Source organism: Notolabrus celidotus, chromosome 17 (genome assembly GCF_009762535.1).
Source record: "Notolabrus celidotus isolate fNotCel1 chromosome 17, fNotCel1.pri, whole genome shotgun sequence".
NCBI lineage: Eukaryota > Metazoa > Chordata > Actinopteri > Labriformes > Labridae > Notolabrus > Notolabrus celidotus.
In genome coordinates, this window is record NC_048288.1 from 13,945,582 (window position 1) to 13,959,566 (window position 13,985).

Below are 13,985 nucleotides of genomic sequence, written 5' to 3' on the forward strand. Positions count from 1 at the left end.
GATTTGGTGATGATTTCTATGTTCAATACATAAGTAGCTAAATTTGCTGTTGCATCAGTTAAATGGTTTATATTGCAGCATAGGGCAACCTTGAGGGTATGTGGAGTATGATTTTCAAACGCTCAAATGTTCGTGCACTTATTAAAAATCGAAGAGTTAACGCAAATGTTATCTCATCTTAAACATTACATTTTTTTCATTGTTTTCACTGGTGCCTGGTTGTGATAAGGTATACCTGCCAGACGTCGGCTACAAAGCATCTTAAAGATGTTTGCTTACCGCAGTAAGTAGCTAACCAAAGAAGATGAATGCTAACTGCATTAAATAGCAAAGAAGAAAACAGTTGCTGGAAATACGTATCACACTGCTTTCCCTTTACTTGTGTTATATTGTAGTCCAGCTTCAGGCTAGCAAGTGATGATGAGTCATTAGATCATTTTTTATTCATATTGCATTAAATCATTCTGAATGATTTCACAGGACCCTTTACAAAATAGAGTGTGTCTAGACCAGTACTCTGTTATACTGTTGGACTCCCATTAAGAATCCACTGTGACCAAGCACTCTGCAACAGTGGCAAGGAAAACCTTCATTTCACAGCAACTTCAAGCTGACCCAGAATCATTTATGAATGGTCCTCTGCAATGATTGGCTGAGAACAAACTGACAGACACACAGGCTGGCAGACAAGTGATGAATGTCAGTGTTATTTTCCAGTGTGTGAGTTGGAAAGGAGCCCTGCACTTGGTTGCACTTCCTTTCTAATTTTGTTTGTGTCCGTGCACTAATGTGAATAAACATTCTTCACTCAGGCTTTGATTCTCTCAGTGGCAGTTATTTTGCATGTTGATATGGATATACTGCACACTTTATGTTTTGCTTTCTTTCACTCGACTGGTTTGGATTAAACATTTATTAAACGCATGGTGCATCAAAACATATCATGGCTCTGATGTTATAAATCTTATAACCCTTATAACTGTGATATATGGCGTGCCTGCATGCGTGCATGTGTGTGCGCGTACATGTGTGTGTGTGGAAGGGGAGGGGGGTGTACGACTGTCCTTTACCAGTTCAAGGAGACTTCAGCCTGTGAGTCTTTGTGGCTCTTATAGCTGTCACATCAATAAGTGACATCAATTCAATACATAGATGAACATTCAAACCTCCTAGTTGACCCCTGCACAACACCCACACACACACACCCACACCCACACACACACACCCACACCCACACACACACACACACACATAGCACAGGACCTATCTTGACCTTAGACTCCTCAGGCCAACTTAATTTGTCTTAACAGCCTTTGCCTGTGTTTCATTGCTGGGTGCAGGCTTTAACCTATATTTCCCATTGAATGTCACACATTAACAGCTGTTGGCATGGTCACTATATCAGAGGCTTGTCAGCTAAATGGAGAGTGGGATATGAAAAATCCAACATGGGGAGACGAGTTAGAGCCGCTTGTCTTCAGCTCGACGCTATTCCAGACATCAATCTCTCTGTCTTGCCAAGTTCAAATGGTGTCCTGTTGTATAACTGAGGGCGACCTGCTCAGACAGACAGGCAGACTGAGCTCTGGAGCCAGCGCAGGCTGCTCCTGTAATATATCAGGCTGATTTAAAGGAAGATTTCAAAGAGATATTTGTCTCCAGGGTCTTTTCAGATAGTTTTATGACAGAGATCTCTCATGGAGTATTACCCTTGAAGTTCAAATGGTATCAAGTCCAGTCAGTAAGGTCAGGCTCTGATGTGCTTTACAAAATCTGATATCATTTTTCTTGTTGTGCACCAGTTGTTTGGGAAACATTCAATAAATCTAACCATGGGCATTCATTCTCATCAGATTTTGACACATACTGATGATTGTCTTAATGATTAAAACATAAGTGAGCACACATTTTGAGTTACTGTTATTTAGAATATACTGATCTGCACTGATTAGCACCACTTTTGGAAGGAACCAGCTCAACGATGGCAGAGGCTTGCGTATGTTACCCAGCATATCATCGGCACTCAAAGGGGAAACTTAATGCTATTGTAGTAATGCTTTAGAGGTTAGGTTACAAATAACTACAATGTTGGTGGGCAAAATTCCCAAAATTTGAATCAGAAACAAATGATATGGGGCGCTGTTGGCCTAGCAATCTAAGTGCATGCCCCATATACTGAGGCTCTAGCCCTTGTCGCAGAGGTTGCAGGTTTGATTCCAGCCTGGACCCTTTACCGAACGTCCTTCCCCACTCACTGCTCCGCGTATTTCCTGTCTCTCTTCAGCTGTCCTATCCATTAAAGACAAAAGTGCCAACAAATATAACTTTAAAAAAAAGAGAAAAGAAACAAATGACACAATTACTCATCTGTAAAGGACAACTGAATTATGATACAGAGTGTGAAAACCTACAGTAAATATGTCAGGTCAAAGGAATCAAGTTTGTCTTGCACTTCGGTGACTATGACTGATTCTATTGACAACAGATGCTTTACTTGCCACTTCCAAATCAGTGGTTTAGATACTATAACTGGACTTGTTACAAACCTAGGTCATGGCTTTTGTTGTGATAATATGTCTTTGAAATTAATTGTGTGTGGGAAAAAATATCAATTAAACCTACATTTATAATAGATAAATGATCAGACCTTTTCTTTTGAAGAAGAAGAAGAAGGTGGAGTGTTACTATGGGATACCTTTGGAATAAAATAAGTCAAACTTCCTTATGGTGGCAGCAGAAATTTCACAAAGATGGGATTCGGGGCAAAATGTAACATTGACTCAACCAGACTTTCCACATTCCTGTTTATAATCAGTTGAATGGGGTAATTACGACCTCATTTTAATACATCCTTAGGTTCAGCAGATGCTGGATGTCTGTGTTTGTTTCTGGCATTGCTGAAATGACCAAGACAATGACAATTTGAAGAGGAGTGATAATTATCTCAGCAGAGCTGCAGGGGTATGTGTGTGACCCTATTTTTGTGAATCAGTGTTTGTGTGTGCAGACTGCATGTATGTCCTCAGTGTTGTGCTGCACACACTAAAGCGTTTGCTAAATGACCTAGATAACTGAGGCAATCTGCTCCCCCCATCGTGCAGGGAGTCACTAAGGGTTCAGGCCTGTGCATTCATCGCTTATGGGCACTGGGGCAGACAGTGGCTCTCTGACAGAGTAAATCAAGCAATCTTACCATCAGCAAAAAATCAAGATTGCTTTAAGGACAAGTCCACAGTGAATCATTAAGGGCAGAGATTTGCTGCTGTGCTGTTATTTTGTGGATTCAAACTTCCCAGCATGCTTGACTGCTGACCAATGGTACCTGAGGTAATGGATACATGGACAGTTATTGGATAGTTGGATAGTTAAATGCAAGTGCTAGAAACATGATATAATTTGGTAATTGATTCTATTTTGGAATCTTTATTGTACAAAAGCATGCAAGGTCAAGCAATGTCATACTGTCCGTGTTGGTCTTGTCTTTCTTGTCCCCACATTTTGTTATCAACATTATACATCCTGCTTAAAAAGACTTAAAAAGAAATACCTCACTTCACTTGCAGTATTTTGGCAAACAGTTTGCCAATGGTTGTGGCCCAACAAAGCTGACTACCATGTCCCCCCTGATAGCCAACAACTATTGCACTTCAAAAGAGTAAAGCTTGAGCTCTGAATTCATCTAAATATACAAATACATCTAAAATTAAAAATAAATGATACATGAAGAGGGTTGTGTTTCTTAAAACTGTACAATACAACAATATGTATGAGCTATAGCTAAAAACAAAATAAAATGCCCCAGCCTGTGCAAAAAGACGTGTTGGTTAAAGTAATAGCAGAAGTGCTGCTGTCATGTGAGACATTTTAGATTGACAATTGGAATAACCTTACTGACATACATATGTATGTGTAATAAAACAACAGAGAGAAGTATGCTATTAGCAGTAATAGGCACCTTTGTAAATATGATTATATTTGGTAGTTAAGTAGCTGAGGTGAGAAGCTAATTGATGGTAAAGATAGTCTCTTAAGCACCTAAAAAGTATTGACATGTATCTGGTCAAATGCTCTGCTTCATTTGTACTTCGACTTCTTTGAACCATGAATTTGGCAGGTCTTGTTTTATAATGTCTTGTAGGTAACTTTAAGGCCCTCGGAAGAACACATGAAGATGTGGTCAATGAAATATTTTGCATTACACAATTAGAACAAATTGGTACCATGACACTAAACACATCCAATGTAGCTGCCCTAAAGCTCTGGAATACCTTATCTTTTACAATTAAGTGCCCCCCCTGTGTAGCCAAGTTTAGACTGAAGACACACCTGTTCTCTCAGGCTTTTCATTGTCCCGAATATTCCCCCAGTTCATGTTGCTGTTTTTTCATCCCTTTTCTTTTTTTGCTTTCACCATAATATGCTTATTCCTTGTTTTATGTTATCATATTGTCCAGCACTTTGGTCAACACTGGTTGTTCCAATGTGCATTGATTCATTTTGATTTGATGTATGGCCAAATTTCTACTTCAGCTATTTCATAAAAATGTCCTCCAATCTGAAAACACAAGAAGGGATACGTGTCTTGCATTTGCACATGAGCATGTGTGCTAGTTTGCACATGTTCAAAATAGAATTATGTAATATTTTGGCACTTGTAAGCATGCCAGGCTTCATAGTGAGTTTGGGTAAACAATGAAAATAAAGAGTGACCTATTTACAGCTACGCTCAGAGCTCCTTCTACCGTGAAACAAGTCACAGTGGCTTGTTTTGGTTGCACAGGAAGTAGAAGTTAGGTCTGTTCCTGCATCCTGTTATTTTTCATATTTTTCGCTGTGTTAATATCAATATATTCTATTCTACATGGTATACTGAAAATACTTTGAAGACATACTCTGTCCTTAGACACTAAGGTAAAGAGCAAGTCATCCCCACAAGCACAGCGGTCCTCATCACAGCTGCTCTGCTCATTCTATCTGAGAGAGTAGACAGCCACCGCTTCCAATTAATTCTAGGCAGCGTCCTTTTGTCATTCTTTCACTATCTTTGATCTTCAACTGGGCCTTACATAACACAGCCAAGTGAGAAATTAATCCCGAGTTCAATGCAATGATCTTAACAGAAATCAAAGAGATTAGAACTGTGTCTCACACACACTGAGGCTTTTTATTGCAACAGCTCAGCGCTCAGATAACAATATAAGGGAGAGGATGGTAAAATAAAGCCTCCCACTCTATCTCCTCAGTCCATCCTATAAGGACGTGAGGAGATGCATGAAGGCTGTATTCAAATCGCACGACTGAAGTATTACTTCAAAGGCTTTCACCGTTCACTGTCTATTAGTATTAATGACATAATAACAAAGAGTATTACACACTACAACCCCAAACTCAGTTTTAGTTCAAAAGTGTGTCCAAAAAAAGACTGAAATAATTGGTTGGGGTTGAAAACAGTTTGTCTAGTTGGTTCGGGATGACTTCAGTAGATTGTTAATATAAAAGAGGGGATGATGAAGATGAAACTTCACAGATACTCAGTTGTGTTCCTACTCTCTGGCTCCTTTTGTCTGAGTGCAGAATCTGAATGGCATCTGTGGCAGATGGAGAAGTCTAGTGTATTCTGGTGCATTAATTTCTCCCTCTGTCACACTCCCTCTTCTGTGCGTAAGAATCCTTTTCATCATACATGCACAGAAGTGATTTGCCTCGTAACATCCTGTTCCTATAGGCAGCTTTGACAAAGAGTGGTGTGTCTTACAGAAGTTTCTTGGTTAAACTGTAGCCAATCAAACTGGGACTGCATGAAGCTTTTTGCAACATGTGATAACAATAGCACCTTATTGTGTCAGTTGCATTCTGGCTAGAGGAAGTCTTTGGAGGATGTCAATGTAGTGAACGTATTTCTGATAAACAAATGATTGTACCAGCTCTGTTGTGCGCTGGGTGGAATCTATGGATGCTGGGTCAACAGCTGAATCAGCTGCTTTTGGACTGGTGTTGCAAATGTGTGCAAATAAGGCTGGGATATGATTTGCATAAATATATTATTTACATTTTCTACTTACAGAGAAGACAGAATAAAATTGGGATGGAAATGCTAACTTGGTCTGACTCCCTGTGTAACCTGACCTGGCAGCCGTAAAATGACTTGGAAATGGAAGAAATTCAGCATTAGACCATTCAATATTTTGAGAAATGTGCTTATTATCTTCCTTTTGGAGGATGATAAATAGGCTAATGACCTTCTAGTTACAGCTCCTATTGACTATATGTTACAAGTAAAAGACTAACAGCAAACTGAACAACTCACTCTTCAAAATTGTCATAAACACTTATCTCCAAAATCCACTGATACTACAAATTGTGTGTGATTTATCATTGTTCATATGTTGAAATCATGTTTGTCCGCATTCCAAAGCTCTAATAAAAGTGTTATGACATGTTTAAATACCTAAATGTCATTGAGATATTGTCTGACAACATGTGGCTTGCAAGTTGTTTTTTTAGGTGAAATAATTCCCTTTCCAAACAAAAGACTACCACAACTAATATTATCCTGCATCTTTGATTTGTAATGTTTTGTTTTGGCTTGAAGAAAAAACTTGTACTTTGTGAAGGCTAAGCCATGATTCTCCTATTCTGCCATGGCTTACACCTGCAGACTGTATAGTAAATGGACATCATCTCTGTGATGTCACCCATATGTTTCTGAAGAAGAGTTTTGAAGCCTATCGTTTACCGACCTAACTTTGGTGGATCTAGTTTGATGCAAAAAGGTGGAGCTGAGGTGGACTCTTTCTCTTCTTGGTAACAGCTACAGGGTGCCTGCCTGTCAGTCAAGTCAGCCATGCCCTGAGTTAGGCAAAACTTGTAAGTCTAATATCTTAAGTAGTTGAAATAAGTAGTTGAACCAGGCTGTAAACATGTTTATTATTGCTGCAAAGATCATCTTTTTGAACGGGTGAGTATGTGAGTTCGGGCAGCCAGCCTCAATTGGACGCTTGATGAACTGCAGCAGTTAAAAGCACTTCCGCATCAGATTCATATTTCAAGAGCAGAGGTTGCCGCTTGTTTTTCCCTTTTTTCTTCAAGCAAATACTTTAAATAGTCAGGATAACATTTACTCATCAAAGAAATGTCACTAATGATGAACAAAACTATGAATATGAGGCCCAAGTTACAACAATCTAGAGTTATCCTTTAATGAAACCATGAACTTGTAGTCCCAAGGATTGTGAGCCGCGGCAGCGCTTCAATAGTGTGTAAATGTTGGGAAACTATCACTATAAAACATGAGCTAAAAATATTCTGATGAATTCACTGACACTGAGATTTCAGGACACATAGAGTGAGTAGTAAAAGTTGTAGCAGAGTATACTCACAGCCAGGTACAGCGCAGCGTAGACACTGAGAGCAGCCTCCTTAGATGGGAAGGTCTTTCTGGCGCGCATGATGTCGTCCTGGTTTCCTGTGCAGGCCTCCTGGTGGCTGATATAGCGAAGGGCCTGCTGACATCCCAGAGCTGTGTAGTTTGGCTTACAGACCGTTAGGAAGTAAGGTGCAAGGTTCCCTGTCACTACCTGGCCTGCATTGACAAAGATGTCAACAGTGAAGAGGCCAAAGGTGTAGACTCCTGGGGAGAGAAGGAGATGTTATAAGAGAGTGGACACATTTAAAGAGGCAGCAACAGTAATGTTAAAGGTGCAGGGACTTAAAAACTAGCTAAAACAACTAAATCCATATATTAATAACACTTTGTTATTATATTTTTAACTTGTTTTTTTCCAGAGAAACAGACAGTGAACAGTAGCGTAGTGAATCCAGTGTCTGAGTGTGTTGCTGTTCTGCAGTAGAGAGATCAGGTGATGATACAGGGTGCGGACTGAGGCAGAGGAGCAGCTCTGTGAGAACAGATAGAGCTCATAATGATTACTGAATTTACAGAGGATATTCAGTGTGTTGTCTTGCTGCGGGGCATAGTTACATGGACCAGTGGCTGTGTAAACAAGTAAACATTGTATTCCCCTTGATCTTGTGATAAATCACTATGACTCTACCCATGATATATGCAAATTTCAAGGTTAACAGCTGCATAAAAAAATGGAACTTAAAAGTGAAACACCTAATAAAATGGAAAACAGGAATCAAAGACTAAATCTCGACTTATTGCTACTTTTGTCAAAAGACCAAGTCAAGTTGGTGCCAAATTACATCAAATTTTTCTCATGACATCATATAAAGGTTCTCGATCACGAGAAAATTGAAAGTATGATATAACTACACTGCCACGCTGCTAGAAACAACCTGCATCACAGGCTTCAAGCCGTTTATTGATTTCAAGTTTAATTCTAATTAAAGCTGCAAGAAGCATTGAATCGCCCCTCTCGCAACTTCTCGCACATTGGGGTGCAGCTCACGTCGGGGTGTGGCAAAAGTTGGGGTGCTGAGCAGTCCCAGAGTGTGTTGCTGCCGTGGTGTCCCTCTCACTCTGAGGGACAGCTGTCACTGTGCAGCTCTTCAGCACCACGGACAGCGACACTAAGCTGCATTCCAAAGCTGTTATATGAATTTACATCGGTCCTTGGCCATACCAGCAGTACTTTTGGGCATGCTATGTCTCAGCGCATCCTAAACTTCTGCTCAGAGGAAAGAGGATCGCAAACAGACAAGGAGAATTGGTGGAGCACAATGAGACTATCCATGAGAAAACTTAAAAACATCACGAGTATCATGAATATATAAGCATGTTTTATTAATTCAAGTCAGTAACCACTAGAGTACGCTTTTGTTTGGTTTCTGTGGATCCTTAGAACAGTCAGACAAAAGAAACTCATACAGTGAAATCAAACCCGCTATGCACCTTCATCATAGAGGTAGCCATTGTTTTTCTCCTTGCCTTCTAACATTATGAAGATTGCAGGCAGATTAAAAGCTTTAAATAGCTACCTTGGGGTCACCCCTTGCCACACATCCAACCATTTTGAAATGTTTCTGAATAGATAGATGTATATTTGTGATGATGTGTGTGAATAAACTAAACTAAACTAAAAAAAAAAAAATGTAGCAACCTCTCTCATCTAACCTACATTTGTAGACTGTGGGTCCGTAAGCCTTTAACACAGGCAAGGAGCTGATCTGATTGGCCACCCCATTGGGCACCCTGGAATCCTAAACCTTGACTTGCTACTGTCCCTGTCTGAGGCGGCACTTGGGTTCAGATGAAGTATTGGGGTTGTGTTTCAAAAAGCTGCTAGTAGCTTCTTTGTGTTTTAATGTTGAACATTTTCTATTTTGTCCGTTATCTAAATGGTGGCTTTGGACAAACACTTTCTTTTTAAGTCCTTGAAGAATTCAGTTCAGCTGATTTAGATGTTGCTACTCTGTTGAGCTATCGTTCAAAGTTAATAAATATATTAAAGAATATACAGTTTTTGGGATACTGTTATATTAGAAGTTAAAGTAGACGTGATTAGTGGAGATAACCCTCCAAGGTTTGGGGTAAGTCCCAAAGTTTACCACGCTTGGCCACCCCTGTTTGGCCACCCAGTCAAAAAAGTCTGGCTCTGTCCCTGCTTTAGCATATAAACAAGAACTACCCTTCATTTAATTCCTTCTCATTTTTCAAAGATGTTTTACTCATTAACTAAAATTCAGTAAAGCAATAATTGTGTCCATCTTGTGATTCATCCTGGACAGAAAGCTCTGACTCAGTGTTTCCTTCCTTTATGTAGCTCTGCTTCATCTCCTCTCCCCAATCTCCTGAAAAAGGCATATCGTGTTGAGACACCAACTGAGTGCTTCATGAAACAACAAGGATGGGGCATTAAGCATTCCACCAACTTGTATTTTTAATGTTCATAATTCCCTCCAACACCAGACAAAGAGTACTCTTCCCACAGCAAAGACTTGCTACTCCTTATATCTTGTGACAAAGCAAAAAAAACAAGTGCCTGAGCTACGGAGAAGGATTTGAGGCTAGGGCCAGTTTTACACTTTGGGTTCTCAGGGACATGGTGGTGCCCCGATTTCTTATTGGGATAATGGGAGACAGTTGTTGAGTTTTACCAAATACAATCTTAAAATTTAAACTGATTGAAGCACTACAGCTTCTTCCTGTTGTTAGACTATTATTTCCATGTGGTCCCAAGTCCTTTTGACACCTAAAATAAACGCTTCTATTGTATTACATACTTACAGCACATGCCAAAGCAACTGAGTGGAATACAAAGATGCAATTATAATCACATCCACTCATGCACAACTGAAGGGGCAGTGACATTATGAGCCAATTCATTTAATGTATTCACACACTGTCCCTCCGCTGCAAATGTCTTGCTTTAAGCAAGTGGATTATGTGTTTAACTTCTTTATATTAGCCTAACATTATGTTCTTTCTATATGCTCCATTATTGCCAGTAGTCTTGCCTATATTTGCAATGGGTCATATGCTTCAAATACCACTCTTTTTATGTGAATGCACTCAAGGCTAAATCTGGATTTCCCAATCCCCTGCTGCTTACTCATGCCCACACAAACACAAACACACACAGAGCACAACAGTCACCCTGGTGCCACCATCCATTCATACCTCTCCTGACCAAACCAGCCAGACTTTACGTCTCAGTGATTGAAGTGCTTTAACAGGAATAATTGCTTCCCTCCTCCAAGAGCCCGCCCTCTGTCACACTAAATTACCAAACAGGCGCTTAGTCAGACAACTTTCTCTCACACACTGAGAGAGGTGTGCACCATGCCACAACATAAACACAAACACACACATAGACAAACTCACATTCAAGATGCATTACTCGCTGGGGGAACAAGAGCAGCTTTTCCAATCAAGTGTTGGCGCGACTGAAAAGTAATACAACCCAGGTTTTAAAGTGCATATAGCTTGAAGACATCTGTGGAAATGAAGTGAGGCAACATGGATTCTGAGCAAAAGAAATCTTTTTCCTTGTCTCAAACAAGCTCTGGTTTCACCTCTAACTCATTTCCTTTCTTTTTTAATTTGTCATCATCCCCACAGAGAAGTTTGGTGAGACTCCAAATGCTGACAGGTCCATTTCTTAACAAGCATCTAATAGGTTTTGTCAAGCATCGTGTGACTCATTTACTGGGTGCTCGCCATGCAGCACATCTTTCAGTCGCTGTCCCACTTTCTCAAATACTAACAAGGAAATGTGTGCGTTGTGTGCTTTACGGGCGACTTACACTTGCTAGTTAACGCCCCCTCTCACATCCTGTCTGGCCTTTGGAGCACAGAGACGTATGACCAAGATTGCTTATTAGGGCATAAATCTGATTCAGCGCGACTGCTTTAAATAATGCCATGATCTGTGGTAGGGAAAGTGTGTAGCCTTGCAGGTTTGTGTGCTCTGGAGTACACATTCTTACTGGGTCAATGTGATACACCTGTGTGTGTGTGTGTGTGTGTGTGTGTGTGTGTGTGTGTGTGTGTGTGTGTGTGTGTGTGTGTGTGCGTGTGCGTGTGTGTGTTGGGTTAAGCAATGAACCTCGCCTTTGATCTGGTGCCAGTGCCTTTCTCAATGCTGCAGTATGAGGCACAGCCCAGTCAGTCTTAAAGTTATCACTGTTCCTCAGATCTGCTGTGCTCACAAACACACAAGTCAAAAGATAGAGACCCTAGAACACTTGGCAGAGTCACAGATATCAAGACGTGACTGTTTTATTGTATCATATTTCATTTTGACATCATGCTGGACAAGGTTGGACCTTTTGAGCACCCAGGAACAAAACAGTAATTGCAGGCAGGATTGTGTATTTAGTACATTTCTGCCCTGTTCTTTTCTGGAAAAATACCAGCACCAAGTTTTTTTTAATGTGTTTATTCATTTTTATAATGTATTTTCTTCCTTCCATTGTTGCCTTTATTAGATAATACAGCCAATGATAGAGAAATGATGAGGGGAGCAGACGATGGAGCAAGACATACAGCAAAGGGTTGAGGCTTGGAGTTAAACCAGCGACCACTGCAACAAAGACTGCAGCCTCTGTACAGTACATGTGGCGCATGCCAACCAGCACCCCAGTACCAGCACTAAATATGGATTTTAGTGTGTTTGGTCACCCAAACTTACAAACGCCAGTGACAGTATTCAACATGTTGATGTCCATGGCAGCCACCTGTTTTATCAATTACAGTTTTGATGTCTTGACTGTGCTATTTTTGGATTTCGACATATTTTGACAAACACCAACAAGCTTCTGCTACAATGAAACCCATTTCCTTATCCCAAATATTTTCAATTAAAGGAGCCACAAGCCAAAAAGGACCACATGGAACAATCAAAGATTAAGCGATCTGCCCAGGGTCTTATTTCTGCTGACACTCCCCACATCTCTTGCTAGCTTGGAATTCTATTCCAGGCAGATATCTCCCTCTTAGACATCATGTTCTGTCATGTGTCCAATTTACATTTCTTGAAACCAGCTCTTTAAGATTCTCTTTTTTTTAATGAAAGTTACATAGGTCTTATTTTAGCTATTCTTTTAGATAGGTGAGTTTAGTTTGATGTTAAAATGTCATCCAGCTGCAGATAAAGTTGCTCCATAATAAGTTATTAAAAAAAAAAAAATCATACAATGTGTTTCATCTATTATTCAACATCTTAGTTTGAATATTCTGCACTGAGTAAAAAAATAAATCAAACACATTTTAAAATAATGTTAAATAAATAATACATAATTTTTTCGATTGTATTATTTTGGATCATTCTGATATATACTGCTGTACAACATCACTGGAATTTTCCACACTTTGTTCCAGCCAATTGCTTTAAATTAACATTACAGAAGACAGAGTTGGGCTTGAATAGCTTAGCTTAGCTTAGCTTGTACCCCTAAATCATAGAACATGGACAATGTTTTGGGTACCTGGCAACAGTCAAGATTAAGTTAAGTTTTGGAAATACTCAGTGTTGGTGGAGTAAAAAATTACAATGCTTTATGATTATCATTGTATGTGTAAATCCATGCTGTTATTCTGTACATTATTACTTATTTTATATTCTTTCTAATTTTAGGGTTTCTTGGGCTTTATCTGTTATTTTGATAGGGCAGTTTAAAAAGGGACGGGTAATGTGAAGAAAGGGAAGTGTGTATGACATGCACAGAATCATGCCAGGACTGCAATAGGGACTGTAGCCTCTGTACATGGGTTACCTGCTGCACCAACAGGTGCCTCATAAAATCTTTATTCAAAAATGTCTCCCTCGCCTGCAAATCAAACCACAGTTCAAACCTAACCTATGATTTCGTCTGTGTTCATCATTCTCTCTTTCGCACTGTTCCAGTGAATGTTTTTACAGCTGCACCATTGTGAAAACAACCTTTTCACCCTTTACAATTTCGACTGCCGATAAGCTTTGCCAATGGGCATCATTACAGCAATTAGTCTTCCAATATTGATATGGGCATGAATCAGAGCAGAATTCTTTAGCGATGGCAACAAGAACATGCAGAGGAGAAGCCCACCCACTGAACATTTGGAGCATCAGAAGGATGAAAAAGCCTCAAACATCTTACAAACATCAGTTTGTTGCATCAATGTAGGATGGATTAAACCATTTCTAGTGTTTCCTTTTGGCTTCTGTGCCACAATCAGCTGCTATTTCAAACCAGCCCTTATAGAAAGCTACTTTAAGATGTTTAGAGTATGAAAGAATATACACATCAGATCCAACATGAATCATGAAGAGGAACTGATAACCTAAAGCAACATAAGAAAATAAATATGAATATGGTTGAACAATAAGTACGGGACGTAAGGGGATGCAAAACTTTAAAGTTGTTTCCTGATGGGCAGTGTTTTTATATCTACAGCATCAGATATTTATACACCTTTAATCAAAGGCCTAAAAGGTGAAGAGCTTTTATTCTAACACATCTTCTGTTAGTCATTCTTTTTTGTAGGAACATCATTGATCACAGGAAAACCTCTTGAACATTTAGTTTTGAGCATCTGA

At 39.7% G+C, this 13,985-nt stretch overlaps 1 protein-coding gene across 1 annotated transcript in view; it reads right to left on the reverse strand.

Annotated features, from left to right (window-relative positions):
• plppr5b (phospholipid phosphatase related 5b) overlaps positions 1-13,985 on the reverse strand; it is a 110,308-nt gene that overhangs the window by 17,816 nt on the left and 78,507 nt on the right. Inside the window, exon 5 of the mRNA XM_034705861.1 lies at positions 7,380-7,630. Coding sequence (XP_034561752.1) covers positions 7,380-7,630 — 251 coding nt within the window. The remainder of the gene's footprint in view (positions 1-7,379; positions 7,631-13,985) is intronic.